The 25,819-nt window shown below is 40.8% G+C and overlaps 2 protein-coding genes across 2 annotated transcripts; both read left to right on the top strand.

The window, feature by feature from the left end:
* Positions 1 to 306: 306 nt before the first annotated feature.
* On the top strand, positions 307 to 18,177 carry LOC134671809 (uncharacterized). The gene is made up of 7 exons (XM_063529636.1): positions 307 to 1,520; positions 1,827 to 2,170; positions 3,351 to 3,506; positions 3,788 to 3,919; positions 3,994 to 4,555; positions 16,397 to 16,572; positions 17,122 to 18,177. The coding sequence occupies exons 1-7, from the start codon at positions 492 to 494 to the stop codon at positions 17,534 to 17,536; spliced, it is 2,814 nt and encodes a 937-aa protein (XP_063385706.1). The 5' UTR covers positions 307 to 491; the 3' UTR covers positions 17,537 to 18,177.
* A 4,588-nt stretch (positions 18,178 to 22,765) lies between these two features.
* On the top strand, positions 22,766 to 25,284 carry LOC134672298 (calcium and integrin-binding protein 1-like). Its single transcript, XM_063530191.1, has 5 exons — positions 22,766 to 22,880; positions 23,179 to 23,281; positions 23,712 to 23,859; positions 24,423 to 24,547; positions 25,161 to 25,284. Exons 1-5 carry the CDS (start codon positions 22,789 to 22,791, stop codon positions 25,269 to 25,271), a joined length of 579 nt encoding a protein of 192 aa, XP_063386261.1. The 5' UTR covers positions 22,766 to 22,788; the 3' UTR covers positions 25,272 to 25,284.
* The last annotated feature ends 535 nt before the right edge of the window (positions 25,285 to 25,819 follow it).

Here is a 25,819-nt window from a genome sequence, read left to right as displayed (position 1 = left end):
GATAGGATACGACGTCAAATATTATACGTATTTTAATATTTAGTCTAGAATTTAAATTGTATAGTTTGTCAAAGGACTATCTCATTCAATCATAGACAGAGAGAATCATACTATCTTTGTCTTACACTAGTCCTAGCACCTAAAAGAAAAGGACGAGTATAGTTTTCCTGATTCTTACTGACTGACAAATTGGTTTGACCAACTATGTATCCGTGTTGTCCGTGAGTGTAACCCTCGTGTGTGTCTAAGTCTATACTGTTTATGGTTCTGAGCTTGCGCTATTAAAAAAAATACATTTTGTTTATGGTGCGGCTGGAAGGATGGCGGGTTTGTTGCAGTTACATTACAACATTTTCGATTGCATTTTTCATTAGCTTCCGGGACAAAGTGAACATCAATTAATGTTTTAAATTACTTCTAATACGATTTCATAATGTTAGTGTAAAATACCCCATTTCTACCACATACATTGTGGAGAAAATGCGGTGGTAATGGAATCGTTTGAAGACTCAAATTGCCGTTCTATGAGTGATAGTTTTTCTTTGTATGAGCGTTACATGAGAAGTTTCAACGTAGTGGATACTTTCCGTGAACAAATCGAACCCGATCCAGTTTCGTTATTAAGTAACTGTGACTACGAAAACCCAAGTATTGGAGGTAACATAGACTTGTCAGCTGCTGTCCAAAAGAATATTAAAGGGGATAGTAAACATTACGAAACCGCCCAAGTTGACTGTGTTTCATTGGGTCTGAACGATAATACTGCAGAGAAGGTTAGTTTGATAGCAGATATTAGCAAAATTGGCTCTCCTTGCACATCGCTCGCGCATTCTTTGAATGAAAGCTCTTCCCTTACGGTGGACCACAATCTCACCGACAAATCTGACCCGGCCGACGTCCCCGTATCTTCGGATGAATCTAAATCCAACTGTTTTAAACAGCAAATTTTTATAACCTCTACTATGGAAAACAGTAATAATGCAGTCGACATGCTTCGTGACGTAAGACATTCCGAAAGCGTCTTCAAATTGCCGATCAGCGAATTGTCATTTAACGGCACCATAAAACATGTGCAAAAGCTGAAGCCTATTGTTGACCCTATAACTGCTCTGACTGCTAATGCCGGGCTGGTTTTAGATGACAAATCTCAAGAATCAGATAGTTCTAATATAAGTGAGAATATCGGCATTGCTTTTGAAGAGAAGAGCTGCCACACGCCTGCTGCTAGTGACATATCTGATGAAAGGAGTACTAAAGGTAATGAGAGTACTGGAGATTCACAATATGAGGATTTCTCCAGAAAAGAGAGTCTGTTTCCGAGGCCGGAAGATAAAAGTACAAAATGGAGTAATGATCAGAGTTACTCGTCTTTAGAAGCCTCGTTTGATAGTGGTGTGCGCTCCCCGGATATGTTCTGTTCAGATGATGAGGATGCCCAAGCAAGTACGGCACCTGAACCATTTTGGAGCTTTTTGAAGAACCATGAACAGCATGATAAGAAGAAGGTTAAGAAAATGGAGGTGAGGATTTTGAGTATTTTCTTTACATATACAGACCCCATCAGATTAATCTGAGCGGCCAAGTTGTTCACAGATATCTGAATATGCCCCTATTGTCAAGGCGTTAGACAGTGTGTTCAGATATTTTGAGCATGTCGGCCGCTCCAATATATCTGATGGCGACTACATTTTAATTAGTTGGAGATAAAAAAAACTGTAATTTTTCTTGAATGAGTATTGAGTTTTAGTGTTCATTAAGCACAAGACAGCGCCACTTTTGTTGATAAAAAAATAAAATAATACAAGCAATTTTTACTCTCTAAACAGGAAAAGCTCCAAGGGATTCTACCACCGCCATCAGTCACAACTCTACGCACAGATGTCACAGAGATGCTAAGGAAATACTACTGTTACTTGCCAACATTTAACAATGAAGTTAAAGTTGACCCAGAACCCATTATCCCTGTTACTCCCACTAAGCGAGTATCCTTTGTAGAAATACCGACAGTATCAATAGAGGAAGCAATGTCTTCTAAACAAGAGGAGAAGCCTGTATATGAATTAGACACTAGTGCGAATGATAAGAGTATTGTGCTTGAGATGTGCAGCGAAGCGGAGGCTAAGGACACAGCATGGCCTGATTTGCTGAAATGCAGGCATTATGATGTGTAGTAAGTATTGTCACAGAATAAATAATAGTACTAGGTACAGAAGATTCACTCTCTAACAAAACGCGTCTGTTAGGACAGATATGGTCATATCTAGGTGGCGCAAGCGCCACGCGCGGCCTATGACTAGCCACCAAAATTGGTGTGGGAGGATGTACTTGTAGCTACTTGTTGCGACGCGACGATATCGTGCAGTGAGCCACGCCTGGTATTGTTTTATATCGGTATAACTATGATGGTGGTAAATAGTTAAATACTAGCACAATATAAATATAAACCTAAACCTATATTGAGTCAAGTGAATCCAATTTTTTCAAGGACAAATAAATTATATTTTATGGCAATAATAGTTAACCAGAGACTACTAAGCAGCCTAATATTCTTGGTAATTAGATTTATTTTGGTTAATTTTAATGAGGGGAGATATTATTGACATGCTGGCAATTGGCATTGATAAAATGTGATCAATTATCACAAATGAAATGCTGAATGACGGCATTCATAAACTGTGATCAATGATCACAAATAAAATAAATTTTGTTATTATTTATTATATCACTATCATATCACACCATAATTCGGTTAACCTTAATCACCTAATTAATTAGGCTTGGTTACCATTATCTTGAATTTTATGTCAAAGTCAAATACAGATAAGCAGTTCTTATTAGGATATTTTCATTATACTTCTTAAATAGGTCACACAATCAATACACAGCTTTAATCTTTGTTATCGTTGCTGACCTATGTTTATTGGTTTTGTGTAACATTTTTATGCCACTTAAGACATAATAAATCAAATTAAATATATTGGCTAAAATGCCTATATACAGAAAACTTGTTCAGATGATGAACAAAGAATCTAAAAAAATATTATTTTCAAATAGGTGACAAGATTATGATATGATCTGTTGCCTTCAAATAATTTTCAGCACTATTCATGACTTCGATTAGAAATAATGTCAAACCAATTCTTAGCATTCATAGAAAAATCAAAAGAGTAACTTTCATAAGCCTTCCATTGCCTAAATTTACCTTAATTTATCTTTGATCTTAGGCTAGACATTGTTACTAAAATTATTATAAGGAATTTGAAGGCAAATAAATAAATAAAAGCAGTATAAAATACTTCCTTCTGCATCCAACCCTTGTTCCAGTCATTATTATTGTTAATTTGTTTCAGTTACAATGTGACAAACTACTCCGAGAGGATGGAAATGCTCGCATTGCGCTATGGTGAGAGATATGTCGGGGCAGAGACTGAAACCAGTGTCAATGTCTACTCCGGAGGAAACCAGTCGCCTAGCAGTGCACATAAGAGGAAGGCACTTCGCCTCAAGTAAGTATATCTTACACATCAAATGAGATGATTTTATAAAAGTAAAACTTCTTACTTATTTATGCTCATGGCTGTATTATTTTGACTTGAATCAGTACTGTCCGATGTCCATTCCATAGCTACTATTTTTTGAAAAGCACCACTTTCCACCAATCTTGCATCATTGTTGCTTCTTACCTCTCGTTATTCCTACGTCTGTAGAGACGTAGTCAAATCTGTAGAGATTTGCATTTAAATGCTCTTAATTTGAAGAGTTACAATTCACGAGTAAATTTTTTCAGGATGGCACAAGCAAAGTCACCAGGTAGACGTTTATCACATTTGGCGCGCCGACGGCAAGCATTTTGCAGTGCTGCTACAATCAATGAAAAGGCCCAAGCAGGCACTGCTAAAATGGTCCTCATTGATAAAAAGTAAGTAAAATAGACATACAAAAATAACCCTTGTATTTTTCTCTGATCAAGTATCTAACACAAACAATTTGAAGTTATTTCCCGCACAGGAAACTCATCAACTCTGCTGAAAGAAAAAGTCCCCGCCTTAGACGCACACCGGGTAAGAAAACGCCCAGCCGTAAGACACCAGGCAAGAAGACTCCCGCCAAAACTCCAAAGACCAGAAGCGGAGGTTCTAGCCGCAAGAAGATAATGAGAAGACTACTTATGGATTCTGACAGTATGACAAGATCACAGCCGCGTGAGACTCTAAAAAGAGCTTTATTTGTCAGTCCGGAGAACAGAAGAACGATACCAAGCACCGCTAGCACATCAGTGCCTCTTCAAGCTATGAAGTCCAAGAGAGCTCTGTTCTCATCCCCCGACAGGACTGCGGAAACCAAAAGCGCTGATGGAACTCAGAGTGACCATTTCTTAAAGCGTAAACTGGATGCTTTGGATGATCAACCGGAAAGCAGTAGAAATAAAATAGCGAAGAGTTTGTCGTTCGGCGGGGACACGATCGGGAGCATGCCTCCGCATGTCATGAATAGGCGGGCGTCCGAAGTGTTTACTAGAAGGAATTCTGTGGAGTTAAATGAAACTCATAAGAAGGTGAGACTAGTTTTTTTACACATTATTTAGATAGTTTCCTAGACTAGTATACCTAATGATTTCTATACGCTCTGTTAATTCTCTTTGGATAAGAACGATAGCTGTGCCTGCGTGATTCAGTCGGTCTCATTTTTCCACCTTTCCTTAGTAGTGAACCCAATAAAAATCCAATCAAATCCAAAATAAAATTCAACCTAATTTACCAGATATAGTGTTTTTTGTTTCTTCTAAAGTAAATCTGACCTGACATTCTGACTCTTCTGTCAACTCTGATCAAGTGATCATCCTCTGCAAAAATATGCTCAGCCATCCTAGCCAAGATGACAATCGCTAAGGCTACGATAACGAAACGCTGTGTGTCTCTTTATCACTCTTCCATATTAGTGCCACAGTGACAGTTATAATAATAATAATAATAACCCCGCAGGGCAGCTTGTGGCGAGCTGTTGGGGAGTAACGACCCCACGGACCCGAGTGCTCCCGAGAGTCGGTCAGGGTCTCCGTCTCCGGCGTGTCTTCGTCGGTCGGAGTGGACCCCAAGGGGACCCGCAGGACTCTCAGCTCTGGCTTGCCTTCATTGGCCGTCCAGAGAGGAGTCGCTAGAGCTATATGCTCCAGGGGTGGAAGTGAAAGATGCATAAGACGCGAGTTGGCACAGTGGCTGTTAACAGTCACTGGGTAGAAAGCGGCGCACACCTCTCGACACCCCTGAGCCGCTCACACCGATGTTGCTCCTGGTCGTCTTCGCGACGGCAGTTTCAGGGGCCCATCTAGTCAGCGGCGAGTCACCGCCTGCCTCGATAACGTGTGTTAGCATTGTTATGGCAGGTGTCCGAACTCTTTACAATAGCCCAGTCTCATTGTCCACCCAAACTTCAATCCATAGACCGGTATACTATTCACTTTTGCTACAATAGTCCCAATGCCTGCTGAGACCGGTTCATGGGTGTCTATTGTTGCACCTGTGAACGGGTTCCAGCAGGCGTTCTACATGACATTAAAGCTCTCCAAGAGGCCTCTACGTGTTGGATCTGTGTCCCCACGCAAGCCTATCAAAAAACCGGGATTATAGGCCCGTGATATCGAAGGAGATACAAATAATAATAATAATAAGCCCGCAGGGCAGCTTGTGGCGAGCTGTTGGGGAGTAACGACCCCACGGACCCGAGTGCTCCCGAGAGTCGGTCAGGGTCTCCGTCTCCGGCGTGTCTTCGTCGGTCGGAGTGGACCCCAAGGGGACCCACAGGACTCTCAGCTCTGGCTTGCCTTCATTGGCCGTCCAGAGAGGAGTCGTTAGAGCTATATGCTCCAGGGGTGGAAGTGAAAGATGCATAAGACGCGAGTTGGCACAGTGGCTGGTAACAGCCACTGGGTAGAAAGCGGCGCACACCTCTCGACACCCCTGAGTCGCTCACACCGGTGTTGCCCCTGGTCGTCTTTACGACGGCAGTTTCAGGGGCCCATCTAGTAAGCGGCGAGTCACCACCTGCCTCGATAACGTGTACTAACATTGTTATGGCAGGTGTCCGGACCTCTCAGCAATAGCCCAATCTTTTGACCAGCCAACATTCATCACCATAACCAGCACTTTTCTCCACTATATTTACAATAGCCCCTACGCCTGTTGGGACCGATTTACGGGTATCTATTTGTACCCGTGAATGGGTTCTAGCAGGTGTATTACATAACAGCAAACTTCTCCAAAGGGCCTCTACGTGTTGGATCTGTATCCCCACGCACGCCTATCAAATGACCGGGATGTATATACCCGTGACTTTAAAAGAGATACAATAATAATAATAAAAGACGTTTATTCAAAAAGTTTGAACACAGGTACATAATAAAAGTACACGATAATGCTTACAAACTAATTGAAAAGGTAAGTGGCTCAGCTTATGTCTGTGCCAGAAGGCTTCGGGGCACAGCGGCCCTAAAGACTTGCAGCAACGGACGCTGTTATTCTGCCACCGCCGTATTTGTATCTAGCTAAGGACAGTAAAAACATTTACACTATTTATTACATGTAGGACAAGATAGCAAAACCGAACAATGTGCAGTGGATAAAAAAGTGCTAACTTTACTAAAATTAAATATCTATAGAGCAGGTCACTCAACCAAAAGTGTATGTTACATTCTTTTGGAGGTCCAGCAAATAAGCCTTGCAACGTAGTTTGAAAACCGCCAGGGACTTACTGTTAACTACTGGTGGCGGCAAATTGTTCCAGCATTTAGACGCAGCATAGCGAAAGCTGCCTCTAAATGACTGAAGCCGGAGTAATGGAAGGGAGATACGCTCTTGTTGCTCACGCAAACCTTTCAACTTTCGGTTTGGCTTCCATTCAAGTTTACACGCGAGATAGGGTGGAATACCAGATTGTTTAAGCGTAAATACCATTGACGCAAGCTTTAATATTCGTCTGTGTGACATATTCAGTTTACCAGCTTTATTAAGGTAAGGGCTAATATGTGAGCGACGAGGGATATCTTGACAGAAACGTATGCATGAATTTTGTACACGTTGAATCGCTCGTTCTGTTCTTTTTCTTATGCAAGGCCCATATACAACGTCTCCATAATCCAGTTGGGATAAAACTAGCGCATCTGACAAGCGTTCGCGAACATTTTGTGTTAGGTAGGGTCTAAGCTTATATAATGATTTTAGAGCACCATAGCATTTTGGTATTTTAGAGTTTATATGGGCTTCAAATCGAAGCGACTCCTCCATTACGATGCCTAAATTTTTAACCTGTCTCTCTTCTGATATAGGCAGCCCTGATATTCGCAAGTCGATTTCAAGTTCACGTACTTTAGCAATCTGCTTTTTTGTTCCCAAAATAATGAAGACAGATTTTTTAGGGTTAATAATAAGGCCATTGTCATTAGACCAACCTGCTACAGCTTCTAAATCGGTATTAATTTGCGATATTGCAAGTGCGACGTCAGTTTTAGTGGGGCGTATATGCTTCATTAGCTGCGTGTCATCTGCATACATGTGGTACGAACAATTTTTGATAACTTCGGGAAGGCACACAGTGTACAGACTGTATAAAGTCGGACCCAATATTGACCCTTGGATTACTCCTCTGTCGAGCATACGGGGGGATGAGCGAGCAATTTTACCTTCGTCGTTTGGGCATTCAACTATTTGGTTTCTGCCTGAGAAATAGGAACAGAACCATCTACAAAGTGACTCAGAAAATCCGTAGGTCTTCATTCTTTTAAGTAGCACGGGTATCAATATACTGTCAAACGCGCGGCTAAAATCTAACAAGACAAGAATTGTCGCAAGTTCATCGTTAGAAGCCTTAAGTGTCTCATCCACCAAATGCGCAATAGCCGATGTAGTGCTATGATATTTGCGAAATCCCGATTGTGCTTCTGGCAATATCTTGTTTTTCTCCAAGTGCGTTCGTACCTGCTCGTTGACCACTTTCTCTTGGATTTTGGAGAGGACTGATAAAATGCTAATCGGGCGAAGGTCACCAAATGTTTGCGGAGATGTCTTTTTGGGTATCGGTTTTACAATAGAGGTTTTCCAGGCCGTCGGGAATCTATTAGATAACATTGAGGTATTTATGATGGTGGTAATAGCATCAAGTGAGTACGGCAAGGTCAGCTTAATCATTATAATAGAAACACCGTCACTGCCTATAGCCCTCGAGCTGATGGAATTGATTATACGATTAACTTTATCTGCAGACACGCTTTGCAAATTAAGAGTTTCGTACTGTGTGTTACCGTTCGTAGAATGTGTTATAGGGTCATTCGAGTTTAACTGTAGTGCTGGGGGCACGGAGTCTATGAAAAAGTTGTTCACTAGGTCCGGTACACGTAAGTGATGAGGTATTTCGTCTTTCGTTTGTCTACCTAAAATGTTGTTTACTTCATTCCACATTTGTTTAGGGTTGTGAATATTCAAATTTACTTTTTTTGTCATGTATGCTGTTTTTTCTCTTCGCCTTGCCGTAGTCACCAGATTGCGAAGTGATTGGTAAATTTTCTTTTTTTCCGGGCAGTTGGATTTCCTAGCTTTCTGTTCTGCCTTGTTCCGCTCCTTCATCATAATTCTTATTACATCAGTAATCCATGGTGAGGGTGGATCTTTGAACGTTCTTGTAGTTACCGGCGCAAAGTGGTCAAACAAGCCCAAAATAAGTGTATTAAACCGGTTTACCATCAAGTCTACGTCCTGGGTTGCCGTAACCCATTCCCACGGTGTTACGGAAGCGGCCCAGCTGTAAGTGTCGGGATCAAAGTGATTAATAGGTCGGTATGTAATAGTTCTAGGCTGAGGCTTCGGAGTCAAAAGGGGAAATTGGGCGTAGATGAACCCGTGATCACTTAAGTCCTTGTTATGCGTGATATTTATCGCAGTCGCTTTAAAGTCAGGGCGGCAACAGATGATGTCGATCAATGTTTTGCTGTTATCGGTAATACGTGTTGGTTCAGAAATGATTTGTGTCAATTCGTATTTATGCAGCAGGTTTAAAAAGCTTAACTGATTCGTTCCAGTCGGTAATAGCATATCCAAATTCACATCACCGGTAATTATAATATGATCATAACAAGGTACAAGTATGGCTAGAACATCATCAAGTAAATTTAGGAACGACAAAAAGTTGGTATTTGGAGGCCTGTACAATACACCTACAGCCAGCTTGTGTTTGTGCAACTGAACCTCTATCCACATTTGCTCCAAATCCGATCGTGGCAAATCTAAGACCCGTGATTTTAAATTAGACCTCAGATACATGCCGACACCGCCACCCATTCTGTTCTTACGCGGTACATGCCAAAGTCGATAACCAGTTATTTTAAACATATTCATGTCCGAGTGCGGGGTTAACCAAGTTTCTGAAATACATGCTATGTCAATTTTATGATTTCTTATAGTTTCCCTAAATTCGTCCCTGCCAGTGTTCAAAGACTGCGCGTTAAGTACACCTAAATGAAGTTTACAATTTTTATTGTTTTTAGACATATTAATATTGCTTAATTTATTATAATATAATTATACTAACTTAACAACCTTCCACTAATTATATATTTACTGAACTATCAACACTGTGCTATATTACTATAGTTTAAGAGCGCTCTTACAAGAAAAGTCGAAATAATGCAAAATTGATGATACTAGTCGACGAAATTCAGGACTTTGTGCTCATTATTAGAAACAATGAGTACTTGTTCCAGTAAAAGCGTCTTCTTATCTTTTTAAATATCGTTGTAAATATTAAAAAAAGGACTTATTAAATTAGTAATGAATTTTTTTCTGATGGTCGTTTCCGAAAAACCCCGTGAAGCACTGAACGGCAAGCTCTTATTTGGAAATGTTGAGAAGTTTACTCTGCTAAACCTGGCTATTTTGTATTACTAATACCCTGTACTTTAGGCATATCAAACGATATTTTTCCTACATACCTTTGAGAAAGAGAAAATCAAAGTAAAACGAACTCAATTTTCTCTCCGAAACAAGTGTCAATTTCTACGAAAATCTACTTAATATCGAAGTCATTTTCATACTCAAGCAATCTGCAACGTTTGCTTATACTGTTGGTATACATTTGTGTTTATGAAATTCTACTATAATTTTTTGGCAATTTTTTGAAAACTACTCTATATTACCGATGACGCGCGCTCGCCAGCTCAGTGCCGCGGCAGAGCTTGTACAGGCAGGACGTGTGTCGGTCGGCTCCGCACATTTTCAACGGCGACGACGAGGTTTTTTATCATTGTGTGCGGCGGGCGCCGTGTAAAACGCTATACTGTGTGCGTGTAAACCGCAACGAGAGACTTTGATCCTAGCACTGTTTTTATAGTATTATAATTTATAATGGTCCAGTTTAATAAACTACCGGACAGGATTAAAAATATTTGAAACGACCTGACATTCTATATGTATTTATTTGACTCAAGATAGTACTCAGGGTCTGATGATGGAGCCGGAAGGTGGTCACCGGTACCAATCAACCATGCAACTAAACCACTTTGTGTTTAGGCTCGTTTTATTCATCTCAACAAGATCTTTGACACAAGATAGTACTCAGGGTCTGATGATGGAGCCGGAAGGTGGTCACTGGTACCAATCAACCATGCAACTAAACCACTTCGTGTTTGGGCACGTTTGATTCGGCTCAACAAGATCTTTGACTTAAGATAGTACTCAGGGTCTGATGATGGAGCCGGAAGTTGGTCACCAGTACCAGTCAACCATGCAACTAAACCACTTCGTGTTTAGGCTCGTTTTATTCGTCTCAACAAGATCTTTGACACAAGATAGTACTCAGGGTCTGATGATGGAGCCGGAAGGTGGTCACCGGTTCCAATCAACCATGCAACTAAACCACTTCGTGTTTGGGCTCGTTTGATTCGTCTTAACAAGATCTTTGGCACAAGATAGTACTCAGGGTCTGATGATGGAGCCGGAAGGTGGTCACCGGTACCAATCAACCATGCAACTAAACCACTTCGTGTTTGGGCTCGTTTGATTCGTCTCAACAAGATCTTTGACACAAGATAGTACTCAGGGTCTGATGATGGAGCCGGAAGGTGGTCACCGGTACCAATCAACCATGCAACTAAACCACTTCGTGTTTAGGCTCGTTTTATTCGTCTTAACAAGATCTTTGACACAAAATAGTACTCAGGGTCTGATGATGGAGCCGGAAGGTGGTCACCGGTACCAATAAACCATGCAACTAAACCACTTCGTGTTTGGGCTTGTTTGATTCGGCTCAACAAGATCTTTGACTTAAGATAGTACTCAGGGTCTGATGATGGAGCCGGAAGGTGGTCACCAGTATGTACCAATCAACCATGCAACTAAACCACTTCGTGTTTAGGCTCGTTTTATTCGTCTCAACAAGATCTTTGACACAAGATAGTACTCAGGGTCTGATGATGGAGCCGGAAGGTGGTCACCGGTACCAATCAACCGTGCAACGAAACCACTTCGTGTTTAGGCTCGTTTTATTCGTCTCAACAAGATCTTTGACACAAGATAGTACTCAGGGTCTGATGATGGAGCCGGAAGGTGGTCACCGGTTCCAATCAACCATGCAACTAAACCACTTCATGTTTGGGCTCGTTTGATTCGTCTTAACAAGATCTTTGACACAAGATAGTACTCAGGGTCTGATGATGGAGCCGGAAGGTGGTCACCGGTACCAATCAACCATGCAACTAACCCACTTCGTGTTTGGGCTCGTTTGATTCGTCTCAACAAGATCTTTGACACAAGATAGTACTCAGGGTCTGATGATGGAGCCGGAAGGTGGTCACCGGTACCAATCAACCATGCAACTAAACCACTTCGTGTTTAGGCTCGTTTTATTCGTCTTAACAAGATCTTTGACACAAAATAGTACTCAGGGTCTGATGATGGAGCCGGAAGGTGGTCACCGGTACCAATAAACCATGCAACTAAACCACTTCGTGTTTGGGCTTGTTTGATTCGGCTCAACAAGATCTTTGACTTAAGATAGTACTCAGGGTCTGATGATGGAGCCGGAAGGTGGTCACCAGTACCAATCAACCATGCAACTAAACCACTTCGTGTTTAGGCTCGTTTTATTCGTCTCAACAAGATCTTTGACACAAGATAGTACTCAGGGTCTGATGATGGAGCCGGAAGGTGGTCACCGGTACCAATCAACCGTGCAACGAAACCACTTCGTGTTTAGGCTCGTTTCATTCGTCTCAACAAGATCTTTGACACAAGATAGTACTCAGGGTCTGATGATGGAGCCGGAAGGTGGTCACCGGTACCAATCAACCATGCAACTAAACCACTTCGTGTTTGGGCTCGTTTGATTAGTCTCAACAAGATCTTTGACACTGAAGATACACAAGGTTTGATTATGGAGCTGAAAGGTGGCCACGGGTACCAGTCTATCATGTAACTGAACCACTTCGTGTTTAGGCACGTTTTATTCATCTCGACAAGATCTTTGACACAAGATAGTACTCAGGATCTGATGATGGAGCTCGAAGGTGGCGACGGGTACCTGTCTATCATGCAGTGTTGGCATCAATCTGAACTAAATCAATCCGGATTGATCAATCGAATTGACGCGTCAATCCGAATTGATCAATCCGAATTGATCAATTCGAATTGATTTAATTCTGATTGACGCGTCAATCCGATTGAATCAATTGGAATTAACGCATCAATCCTCAATTCGGATTAAATCAATTCTCAATCTAGATTAACCTAGGGTCCCTTTCCCTTCCCTAAGATTAGTTTTCAAAGGTGTCCTTTTTAAGCACTTACTTACTGGACTTAAAGTCGATATCTGAGGTTCCCAGAGGTTCGAAAACATGTTCCTGATGTCAGTATTAACTGATGTCCCATTTAGGGACATTTTTCGAAATTGGCCAATTACGTTCATATTCGTAATCGATGTCGACCATAGGTCCCGAAAAATGTTTCGCGCGTCAGTATTGAAGGATGTCCCTTCCATTTCGGGACATTTTTTTAAATTGTTCGTTGGCACTTTAAAACGATATCTGAGATTTCCAAAGGTTCCGTAACATGTTTCCGACGGCAATACAGACGGAGTTTCCTTTTTTTTCTGGACATTTATGGGACATTTCTTCCAATTAACCGATTGCGTTCAAAATCGATATCTGAGGTGCCCAAAGGTTTCTGACGGCAATACCGAGAAATGACCTTTTTTCAGCAGGGTGGTGTAATGCAGGTAGTAAAGTAAGTACGCGGCTAAAGTGTAGAATCTAAATATTGCCGTTGAAACCATATTTTGCACCTCAGATATCGATTTTGAATGCAATCAGTCACTTTCAAAGAATTTCACTAAAATGTTCCAAAACAGGATACCTTTCATTATTGCAGTTGAAAAAATGTTTAGAAACGTCTGTTTACCTCAGATATCGATTTTAAACGCAATCGGGTAATTTCTAGAAATGTCTCAAAAAAAGACATCTCTCAATATTTCCCTCGGAAACAAGTTTCGAAACCTTTGGGCACCTCAGATATCGATTTTGAACGCTATCGGTTAATTTTAAGGAAAGTCCCGAAAATGTTCCAAAAAGGACATCCTTCATATAGCCGTCGGAAACATGTTTCGGAACCTTTGGTAAACTCAGACACCGCTTTTGAACGCATTTGGTCAGTTTCACAAAAATGGCCTAAATAAAAAGGACATTAGGTAGGTACATACAAAGTAATCGTCAATCCGAATTGACGATTGAGGATTGACCGATCAATTTGAATTAACGATTAGTAATCGTCAATCTTCAATCAGTAGATTTAGAATTAGTTTCGTCAATCGTCAATTCGAATTGATCGGTCAATTCTCAATCGTCAATTCGAATTGATTTTTTGCCAACACTGCTATCATGTAACTGAACCACTTCATGTTTGGGCTCGTTTGATTCGTCTCAACAAAACCTTGGACACAAGTTAGTACTCAGGGTCTGATGATGGAGCTGGACTGTGGCCACGGGTACCAGTCTACCATGTAACTGAACCACTTCGTGTTTGGGCTCGTTTGATTCATCGCAACAAGATCTTTGACACAAGATACTACTCAGGGTCTGATGATGGAGCTCGAAGGTGGCGACGGGTATCAGTCTATCACATAACTGAACCACTTCGTGTTTGGGCTTCGTGTTTGGTTTATCACCTAGTGTCGAACATCTTGTTGAGACGAATCAAACGAGCCTAAACACGAAGTGGTTTAGTTGCATGGTTGATTGGTACCGGTGACCACCTTCCAGCTCCATCATCAGACTCTGAGTATCACCTAGTGTCAAAGATCTTGTTGAGACTAATCAAACGAGCCTAAACATGAAGTGGTTTAGTTGCATGGTAGATTGGTACCGGTGACCACCTTCCGGCTCCATCATCAGACTCTGAGTATCACCTAGTGTCAAAGATCTTGTTGAGACTAGTCAAACGAGCTTAAACATTAAGTGGTTTAGTTGCATGGTTGATTGGTACCGGTAACCAACTTCCAGCTCCATCATCAGACTCTGAGTATCACCTAGTGTCAAAGATCTTGTTGAGATAAATAAAACGAGCCTAAACACGATGTGGTTTGGTTGTATGGTTGATTGGTAATGGTGACCACCTTCCAGCTCCATCATCAGACCCTGAGTACTGTCTTGTGTCAAAGATCTTGTTGAGACGAATTAAACGAGCCCAAACACGAAATTGTTTAGTTACATGATAGACTGGTACCCGTGGCCACCTTCCAGCTCCATCATCAGACCCTGTGTATCTTCAGTGTCAAAGATCTTGTTGAGACGAATCAAACGAGCCCAAACACGAAGTGGTTTAGTTACATGATAGACTGGTACCCGTGGCCACCTTCCAGCTCCATCATCAGACCCTGTGTATCTTCAGTTTCTTGTAACTTGTTTCTTGTAAATAAGCGAGTACCTATAATTTCTTTCGAGTAATATACGTTCATAAGTACGAGTATGGGGCTATTCATAAATTACGTCGTTTCAAATGGGAGGAGGGGGGGGGGGGGTCTGGACATCGGATGATGGTAGCATGACGTAGGAGGAAACAGAGTCATCCGAAGCATGATTTTTAGATGATTTGAGGGATGGGGGGGGGGTCAAAAATAGATGACGTAATTTATGAACAGCCCCTATGTACATTTGCACTGCATTTAGTATTTTCGTACTTACCAAATAACAGTTTTAGGACTTTATAAGTGAAGTACAGTTAGTGTTGTTATGGTTGATTTCAATATGCTTCGCGATGGATCAAGAATGTTTAATCCATAATTGTAGTGCGAGTGTGGTAGAAGGGATCGGAATACTGAGCTCGCACGGCCTGCCGCAGCGCGTAAAATACCTAAACTCGCTCAACCCCGAAATGTAATAGCACTCTTAATGATTGAGACAACTACAATAAGCGCCAATTTGGAAATAAAGTACAAAAATATAAACAGTAGCTAATAAGAATCATGTATACCGATAGAAATTAATTTACAATCGTAGCGTTGGAAATAAGATTAGACTTGGTTTTCACGATAACTGGGCGTCCCCGAATATATTTTATAGTAATGTCCGTTTCACCCTCCGTGACGCGTTGATTCAATTCATCTCGCAGGTATTGCAGGTATTCCCTCTGTTGAGTGGTTAGGTCCGCCTTGATGGACGCCGGCCGCTGCAGTTTCTTCTTATTACGAAGTACTTCCAGTGCATCAGTCTTGTTTCGCAGTACAACCTTTAAGGGGCGCGGTGTCGCATCTCCCTTGCCATCCGTCTTGGTACCGAGGCGGAACGTCTTGATCCCCACGCAATTCACTTTGCTCGAGACACTGTTTATAATTGCCGAGCTCTCCTTGAGGTCATGCTCCTTCCGTTCATTAACATCAGCGCTCGAAGACTCCGGGATATCATATATAATCACGTTTTGGGCTCTATAGGTTCTTTCGGCTACCTCTTGTATGGTCGACTCAGTTGTGAGCATATTTTGTCGCGCGCGTAATTGTTTCACTTCCTCTGTGAGCTCATCAACCTTTTTCATTAACATAGGCAACTGGGTCATAACTGTTTTGCGTTTCGATCGCTACGAAGCGTAAGCGATTGGCATGTTGGGAACGCGGCCTGATCCAGAGGGGTTACCGCGAAAACGAAATTCGCAAATTGCGGGGATCTTTCTCTTTTACTCCAATGAAGGCGTAATTAGAGTGACAGAAAAATGCCCGCAATTTGCGAACTTCGATTTTCGCGGTTATAGCCCAGATATAACATCGTCAGGATGGTGAAAATCGTGTCGTGATTTGCTCAATCACTGAACTTCTGAGCGAACGAATCGCTTCGCGGTTATATCCTAACAAATCGGTAATATAAATATTTCAGAAACTCCTATGGGCGGTGTCAGAGGCGCTACGCGTGCACGGGTGGCGCATGTCCTCCGCCGGCTTCCGCGAGAAAGCTGAAGCCCTAGCGAGGCTCACTCGTCGGCTGTTGACGCTGCCGCCTCACGCCGCCAAGTTTGCCTCCCCTAAGCTGTCAACCTCGGAAACTATGCTCAAGTAAGTATTTAAATAAATTTGACTATACAGCCAGAAAAGAGGCTCTCAATTCTGATGCCTAGAAGACCTACTAAAGCTCTTTAAGATTGTACAAACAGCAACACTCCTAACTGTACATCAATGGACCTTATTACAAAAGGCATTAGGTCCACCGATGTACAGTTAACAGTGAGCGATAGTATCCTATGGAGTTGTCTATTCCAATGGCACCGCGGCAAAAATTTCATAGCTAGTTGGACGTACGTTCCTTCTCTGCATGAGGTGTAGAAAAAATTGCTCAACCATCTGAAATATAGACAAGCCGGCGGGAATCGAGCTTTATGGGCGACTAGCAACCATCATTTTTAAAGTTTTTTTGATAGGGCGAGGTTTTGTTTACATTGGTTGGTGTTGATTTTGATTTAATGCAGTATTTATCAGTTGTATTGGTTAACCCCAATTTAATTAAGTAAATAAAAGATAAGACGACTTTCTATCCGTTATCACGCAGATTACCTTCTGAACTCAAACTGTATACATTTTACTAACGAAAATTTATCCTGCTTTCAGACTCGCTCGCCAATACGTGTTCGCGATCATCCAGGGTCGGAGCATCGAGGACTGTTTCCAAGAAGAACAAATGAAGCTAGCCAACGACGGTAACAGTAAGCTCTCCGGCTATATAACAGCCAACGCCTACCAACAGTTCAAGGCGAGACAGGCCGCACCTAGTACGCTAACATCACAAATTAAAGAGAACTGCAACGGTTCCTTCAAACAGGACCAACCCCGGAGCGGGTCCAAAAACGTCCTCCAAGACAAACTTATCAATGTAGACTCTAGTTCTAACAGTAGCAGTGGTTTTAGCATGCTGGACAAGTCGGGCCTCTACAAATCAAATTCGATGCCTTCGTTCGAAGAGGCAGCCAAAATGAGAGCCCGCAGGCAAATTAGTTTTGATAATCTCGATTTTCCTAAAAGGTGATGTGTTTGTAAGGTTTAATTGTTAAGATACTGACTGATTTCGATAATGTTTGCGTTTGAGATATTATTTTAACGGTTTAAGTAGGCAATGACACATAGAATATCTGGTTTATGAAATGACTTTGCTTATGTGTTAGCGTCATTAGGTGATTGAGCGTATTGAAGAAATTAGTCCTAATTACCTCGCTGGACACCTAAAGCCGGTAAAACAAGTTTTTCAGTAGAAAAAAGCGCCAAATTCGAATTTTCTGTGGAAGGATAACCCTTCGGCCTACATTTTTTAAAATTTGCCGCTGTTTTCTACTGACGGAAATTGCTTGACAGAGTATATCTCATAACTCTCATAATAAGATTGTTGAGTAAAGAGATTAGTAATTAGGGTTCCGTACCCAACGGGACCCTATTACTAAGACTCCGCTGCCCGTTCGTCCGTCACCAGGCTGTATGTCACGGACCGTGATAGCTAGACAGTTGAAATTTTTCACAGATGATGTATTTCTGTTGGCGCTATAACAACAAATACTAAAAAGTACGGAACCCTCGGTGGGCGAGTCCGACTTTTTTACCCGTTACAGACGTTAAAGTCTTAACCTATTTCTAACATGGCAATTCGTTATTGTTGCAAGAAATCACAATTCCCATTCTTACCTATGACGACTTATGCCCGGCCACGAATCCTGTCGGCGGCGGCATCAGAGAGCGTCGGCTATAAGTGGGAGCGAGACACAGCGATCTGACCTTCTGCTCCCACCTAAAGTCGCCGCTCGCCGCCGAGCGAAGTCTTGGCCGGGTCATTACGGTTCGGCCACGATAATACGCGACTGGCGACGGCTACAACCATAAGCGGGAACGAAAGGTCTGATCGCTGTGTCTCGCTCCAACCTATGGTTATCGCTGCCGCCGTCGCAAGTCGCGCAATGACCGTGGCCGAACCGTTAAAGTCGCGTGCGCAGGTTTTTCATCAAAACTATAATATTTACTGTCATTGTCACGTTTATCTGAGACAGTAACGACATAAAATACAGGGATAAGTTCGCCTTTGTACCTTCATTTCTGTAAATATTATGTAAACCTGTGTTGTGTACAATAAAGTGATTACTACTACTACTACTAAAATAATGCATAGGTGTACAGCGAGGGCTAATTAAATGTATTAGTATGAATTGAATGTGCAACTTAGAAACCGCTTTTGCTTGGTGGCGATTGTAGACCAGATGCAATTAATATATTATTGATAAAATATGGCATATCGTGTCGCCATTCTCCTCAGGTTCTGTAAGCAATTTTTAACATTTCACTTTGGCATTGTCATTTATTCGTGAGAGTGACTAACACATACATTTTCTAGTTTAAAACTCGAATAATAGTCTATTTGCGTGAGTATAAAATCATACATTACAGCCATCAGATATATCAGAGCGGGCAAGGAGCTCACAAATATGTGAACACGATATTGTCAAGGCGCTAGAGTGCGTGTTCATATATTTTTGAGCACCTCGGCCGCTCCGATATATCTGATGGCGACTGTACAAGCAAGGTGCTCTGCACCTTTTATTTGGATTTACATTTATTATATAATAAATGTAAATAACGAATAACGAATATAAAAGAGTTGGAGTATTAACCCTTTCGACGCCGCCGTGTCAAACACAAAAGCTGTCACTCGGATGCCATTGCCACGTCACCGAAGTGTCAAAACTGAAATTGAACTTTATCTATATGCACGTAGGTCTATGTTGCTCTGTGGTCTGTGACTAAATAAATAAATCCGTCTTTGTCGTTGGACCTGCGGTGCGGATATATCGGTCATTGGCGTCCAAAAGGTTAAGATATAGGTGCAGGCACCTCTATAATCTATAGTGAAGTTTGCTTACGGAACCCTACTTAGTAGTGATTCTTTATTTCGTATATATAAGTTTAAAGTGTTATTTTACGTTTGACAGTGTTCGCGTCATATTAGTCAAGATACGTACACTATAGCTACATATTTGTAGATCAGGGGCATGCTGATTGGCATATAAGGCGGACCCCACTGCGGCGCACGCTACGCACGAATGTAAAGACATGGTATATGTACTTATAAGTTATTTATAAATAACTTTATCTACACACATATCATAAACTGTCTATGATGCCTTCAAAATTCGTAAATAATGGCCCACATTACGATAAACTGTTTTGTCACAGCAAATTTCTTATCTGTGAAAATGTGGTAATAGCTCATTACTATATCAAAATCGATTTGGTAATGCATTTCAAATTTCGAACATCTCTGAAAAAAAAGCAATTTGATTTGACCCCTATTCTAATATCTGTTGAGATGACGTTTTATTCGAAATCAAATGACAATTGCATACAATATTGACAAATCTCGCATGTAAGTTGGTATCGGACGATATGGTAATCGACCCCGACTCTAGTTTGTCTCTGAATTAAAAAAAACTACGGATGCGTGACGTGCGTGAAAAAGTTTTCATTTGCCGCCATTTGACGTACAGTTTATCTTTTAATTAGTTTATAAGTAAAAAATAACTTGTTTTGTTGTTTTTAAAGGAACTATAACAAAAGTTTCGTGTAAAATGTGCGATAAAGATATTTCGGAGAAGCCATCTCTTATCCGCGAGTTCCGCCAGAGAGGAAAGTCGGCTGAAATATGAAGTTAGTGAATACATCATAGAAAGTTTATAATATGTGTGTATATAAAGCAGTGTATGTAACTGTACATAATTAGGCATTAAAACACTCGTGTGATACTATTATGAAACTCATTTCATTCGTTTCATAAACCCACACTCGTATTTTAATGCCTTTTATTATGTAGCAGTCACATAAACTACTATTAACGTCTGTCATGCTTATACTGCTGAAAGTGGTTTTCTTTATCTGTCGGTTTAAAATGTGAAGGTATTAAAACCTATTTTAAACAGAGTTATGCATAGAGGGAATCTTTAAGCCTTTTCGCCTATTTAAAAAGCATAATAATACAGTATATCGTAGGTATAAGGGGGTTTTCAGAGAAAATGGTATCTTTTTTTTTCGCAAAACCATCAACTTTTGGGTTATTTAGACTCAGAATGACGATTGAATGAGACAAAGAAAAAAGTGTCCCTAGTTTTTCATACAAATTTTGGGTGTCAGTTTTGTAACGGTCCATACAAAGTGTATGTGAAAATGACATTGAAGTGTGTGTGAAAAACTGACATATCTTGGGACACTTTTTTCTTTTAAAATCGATAGTTCTCATGACTCTGAAATAACCCAAAAGTTGATGGATTTTCGAAAAAAAGGAAATGGTACACTTTAAGTGAAAATCCCATAAAATGTGCATAACGCCGTTCGCCGCTGTGGGCCTGCCTTTACAATTCTATTTCTTTACTTGCATGTGACCATAGACAACAGAATAACGCTATTCTATAACATGTTACTTGTCATATTGTGCTTCCCATTTTATAGTTTTGCTAATTATTATTTTTGTAATTAATGTACATATCAGTTGGTTACCAAACCGGGCAAGATCATATCGAATGAAGGTGTGTTGTGTATGCTGATATAGGGACAGTGGGCGTTGGAGGGTCTGCCATCTTGTGGCCTGAATCGGAAACATATGTGCACATGTACATTGCCAAAGCAAGTGCTACCATCTACCGTTCTCGTCGGTACGTTTCCTTGTGCATAGTAGTTTCTGCTATCTTGTGGACTACATCGGAAGCATAAACGACACATTTACGACTCGCGCCTAAAATCTGACGGCTCCTATGCTGCCCCCTATACTTCATGCACGGGGCCTATATGGCACTCACACTATCATAGACGACATTTGATTGGTTAATTTATTCGTACCGTTTTTTGATCCATGTATTTCCCATCCCTGTCAATACCTATATGCAAGAGCGATAGAGATAGAGGCAGCTTTAATTGCATTGCTAGATCTTCTTGCGCTATGTTTTGCAAGACCTATTCTTTATTTAGCAATTGAATTAAGACCGTTTATTGTGTTTTGTTACTATTGCTGAGTACGATCTCACAATATTTTAGAGTAATAAATTATTTTTCTCTTATATGCTGTTTTATTTTTAAACCACCAACGTGTTGTTTTAAAAACGGAAATAGTTATTTGTACAACAAGAGATCAAAGTTTGATATTTCTTCGAGTGCTTATTTTGAGTCCCGTGCAAGCGAAAAATTCTATAATAGATTCACGAGCTTAGCGAATGAATCTAATTTAGAATCTTGAGCGTAGTAAGGGATTCAAAAGCGCACGAGATGTAAATAACTTTGATCTCGTGTAGTACACAAAATTTTTCACCCTAAGCAGTGAGAACATACCTAGAGGGACAGAGATAATAGAACCCAAGTATATCGAACTTGTATTAGACCCCGCATGTTGAAATGACATTTGACTATAAAGGTCACTTGAATGACATTTTGCTCACTGTTTTTAAGACGCAAAGTACCCTTGTTCGAGCTGCTGAGGTGAAAAAAAATATGCAACCGGATAAGGCATTGCCTGGTCAGTAATAAATGATCATTGTCAAGAGGGCGCTGTTATTCTCATTTTATAGTTCAGTATAGTATGTAAAAATTAGTTCCAGTGAAATTCCGCAACATGGCGCGTGATCACATATTCCTGGTCAGGCATTACTTTACAAGAATATTGTTTGCGGCTTGCAATATTTTTTGAATAAAATCAAATGACGGAGCAATTATTTATTATAAATTCAAATAATTTAAACCATTGACAATTTTCTCGTAGTATGTAATGTATGTTAAAAACCACGCGCCCCACTCCACTTTCTATTTTGACTTATATTTGTTTCTCTTAAAAAAATATGGCCGATACGGCTCTGTTGCACAATATAGGTACATACTTAATAAACTACTAAAATTAAACATGTTAAGATTACTTAAAAAATCGAACGTGTTATCAATTTGGCTACAAGGAAAAAGCTGCAATTCACCAAAACCAGTTACCTGGTCAAGTGATCAACCAAGAGTGTTGCTAGTGATCGCCTGATCGGTACTCTCATTTCATTGTGGTTTGTGGCTTAGTTCATTTAATTCGATTTCTAGATAAAAAGATAAAATAAGAGTACTATTTAGCTCTTATCTAATTCCGCCAAGTACTATTTAGCTCTTATCTAATTCCGCCAATTAACAATACGATGCTATTACAAGATAAGATAATCCAGCATTGGAAACATTCGTTCATTGTTGATAGTGGAATTACTGTATTGTTGTGAACATTGTGGCAATATGGGAGGATCTCAATCGTATCCCGGGCTCACGCAGGATATTTTAGAAGACTACACGACGTTAACTTATCTGCACCAAGGAGAAATACTATAGTAAGATATACCTTTCATTATTTTAGTGTCCATGTAGTGGTAAAGTAAATAGGTAACACTTAAATTCTCGGAAATTAAACGACATGTTTTCTGGCTTCTACAAAAGTTCTCAATGTGTAATGGCTCCTCTTCACGATGGGCCAACGCCGGCCACTCCAAGGGACGCATTTATGCGTTAGAGGGAGCAAGTGATTTTGCTATCTCATTCTACCGCATGGCTGCGTTCCTTGGAGTGGCCGGCGTTGGCCCATCGTGTAGAGGAGCCACAAAAAATGTCCGTCTCATTCTTTTGTTTTAGTCTGATGAAAAAGGTATATTCTATCGATCCGGAAAAGATTAAAGCCAACTATCATCACAGATTCAGCAAAGAAGAGATCCTGAAAAAGTTCGATGTGCTTAGAGTAAGTTCATATTTATATTCACCATATGTGTTCAAATCAATTAGTACCTATAGTATCATAAGTACCTATATGTTATAAATAGTAGGCCCTACCTGCTTAACCCTATTTGAACGTCACGCCTATCGCGTGCGGCGCGTCATCGTGAACCCTGTTGCAATGCACGAAGGTCGATATTCTGCTGTAGCCACGCGCATCAGTATTTATGTCAATGGCAGCAGTTGACGTGCTTTTTGGCGGTTAAAGGTTGACCTCATGTCTGAGGGACGTGACTCCTATGGGGTATTCTTTCTACCACTGCTCTCCAGGCCTCTCGATCTTCGGCCATCTGCATTGTTGCCTGGAGCGAAGTCTGGGTAATATTTTGGACCACCTGGGACACTAAATAAGGCTAATAAATAAAATCCTGATATGAATTTTCCCTTAATTTCAGAACAACCCATTCCAAGATCGTCTGTTCAGAGTGTTTTCCTCCGAAAAGGATGACCGCTTCTCATTCGAGGACCTGCTAGACCTGTGCTCGGCCATGAGCTCCGACTGCCCCGTGGAAGTGAAGGCCGAATGGGCCTTTAGGGTTTACGGTATTACGGTGATTACTGGCTATGCGCATCAGTAGCTCAAGTCACGGCTTTTATATGTTTAAAACTGTGGAATGCACTGCCGACTGCGGTATTTCCGGACCGATACGACCTACAAACCTTCAAGAAAAGAGCGTACTCCCAACGTAAAGGCCGGCAACGCGCTTGCAACCCTTCTGGTGTTGGTTAGTCTGGTTCTGGGTGTCCATGGGCGGCGGTAATCGCTTACTATCAGGTGATCCGTCTGCCCGTTTGCCTCCTATATGATAAAAAAAAGTTTATAAATGTCGGCTTGCGCTGTCATTTTAAACCTCTAACACCAGCCACACTTTGCGCGCATCCCATTCGTAAAGTTTTCAGGCTTCAGTTTCGTAAATGTTATAAAGTTCATACCTTATTAATACCTACGACCTTAAAATAGTGGAAAAATAGTTTCCATTTAAAGTTGCGGACCTCATGCATGCATGCATGCAGCTGGGAAAAATGTGTAAAACATTGCTTAAGTCAAATGAAGTACTTACCTACATATAGGATAGAGTATTTATTGAATGTAAGTTTGCTTGTAGACTTAGACGAAGACGGACAAATATCTGCTCAGGATATAAGCGGAATAATAGACAGACTGACTGAGCATACGAGTAACAAAAACCACTACATTGAAATCAGTTCCAAGAAGAAGATTGCTGACATTGTAAGTATATTATCTTCTATTTGTTTGTTTGGTACCTAATTCCAATAAAATAAAAAATGTTTTTTGTTCACTCGGTTCACACTTTTGCTCATCATCATCATCATCATCATCTCAGCCATAAGACGTCCACTGCTGAACATAGGCCTCCCCCTTGGACCTCCACTCGTACCGGCACACACACACCGTACCGGTACACTTTTGCTCAATTCCCAAAAAAATTATAAATATAGGGACCGTGCGCGTTGGAGGGTCTGCCACCTTGTGGCCTGAATCAGAAACATATGCGCGTGCACATACTGCACATGTAAAATTATACATTACCATTGCCAAAGCAAGTGCTACTATCTACCTTTCTCGTCGGTACGTTTCCTTGTGCATAGTAGGTTCTGCCATCTTGTGGGCTACATCGAAAGCATAAACGAGACATTTACAGATATTACGGTGTAGGAAAGGTCGTCTACGGATTAATCAGTAATCACAGTAAAGCCTAGTTTCCCCTTTGGGTTGGAAGGTCAGATGGTAGTCGCCTTGATAAAGCCAGTTTTTCGGATTAGGTTGCCGAGCAAGCCCTATTTTTAATTCAAATTAAGTACCAATTTTTTATACTTTACAGATACTAAATGAGCTGAAATTAGACCACGCAGGAAGTATGGGCTTGAGCGAATTCAAAATATGCATGACGAGGATATCAGAGTTTCAGACATCTTTCTATTTCAGGATATAATTTATGTCTACATTGTCTACTGAAATAAAACAACTTGCTACAGCTTGTATTTTATTCCAGAAATTCCTTTTTGACCAGAAATCATAATATAGGGTAGGTACTTTTAAATCCAGAAATCTAAGATACCAAATTTTTTTGAACAGAGGCTATTCCTCGAATAATCAGATTCAGTCGTAAGAGCATACACAAAGAAATAGGTAAACAGGACGTGTAAAGCAGATGGCTCTGTACAGCTTTTAACAGTTCAGTATATCAAGATACCGAAAAACAGAGGCACGTTACAGTGAGCTGATAACTTAAGTATTTCTTTGTATAGTGCCAGGTAGATTTGGATAAACTGGTAATATATTGCTTTCCAAGTTAAATTGGTTATATCTGAGAGGGTATAGGGTATAGGGTAGGGTGCGATCCACATCATCTATAATAGGTACGTACAATTAAAGAGATTTGTGTATGGTCTATGGTACCTACAACCTAGAATTTAAATAATATTTCCATCTAAAAAGACGTTGCAGTGAGCTTTATGATAACGTTCAGCGATAATTCAT

Source organism: Cydia fagiglandana, chromosome 16 (assembly GCF_963556715.1).
Source record: "Cydia fagiglandana chromosome 16, ilCydFagi1.1, whole genome shotgun sequence".
In the NCBI taxonomy this organism is placed as follows: domain Eukaryota; kingdom Metazoa; phylum Arthropoda; class Insecta; order Lepidoptera; family Tortricidae; genus Cydia; species Cydia fagiglandana.
This window is presented reverse-complemented; position numbering and strand designations above follow the sequence as displayed.

Coding starts and splice junctions, on each gene's coding strand:
- LOC134671809 (XM_063529636.1), top strand. CDS start 492: ATGGAATCGTTTGAAGACTCAAATTGCCGTTCTATGAGTGATAGTTTT. Junction 3,507..3,787: donor AGGAAGGCACTTCGCCTCAA/GTAAGTATATCT, acceptor AAATTTTTTCAG/GATGGCACAAGCAAAGTCAC. Junction 4,556..16,396: donor TAAATGAAACTCATAAGAAG/GTGAGACTAGTT, acceptor TAAATATTTCAG/AAACTCCTATGGGCGGTGTC.
- LOC134672298 (XM_063530191.1), top strand. CDS start 22,789: ATGGGAGGATCTCAATCGTATCCCGGGCTCACGCAGGATATTTTAGAA. Junction 23,282..23,711: donor AAAAGTTCGATGTGCTTAGA/GTAAGTTCATAT, acceptor CCTTAATTTCAG/AACAACCCATTCCAAGATCG. Junction 24,548..25,160: donor AGAAGAAGATTGCTGACATT/GTAAGTATATTA, acceptor TATACTTTACAG/ATACTAAATGAGCTGAAATT.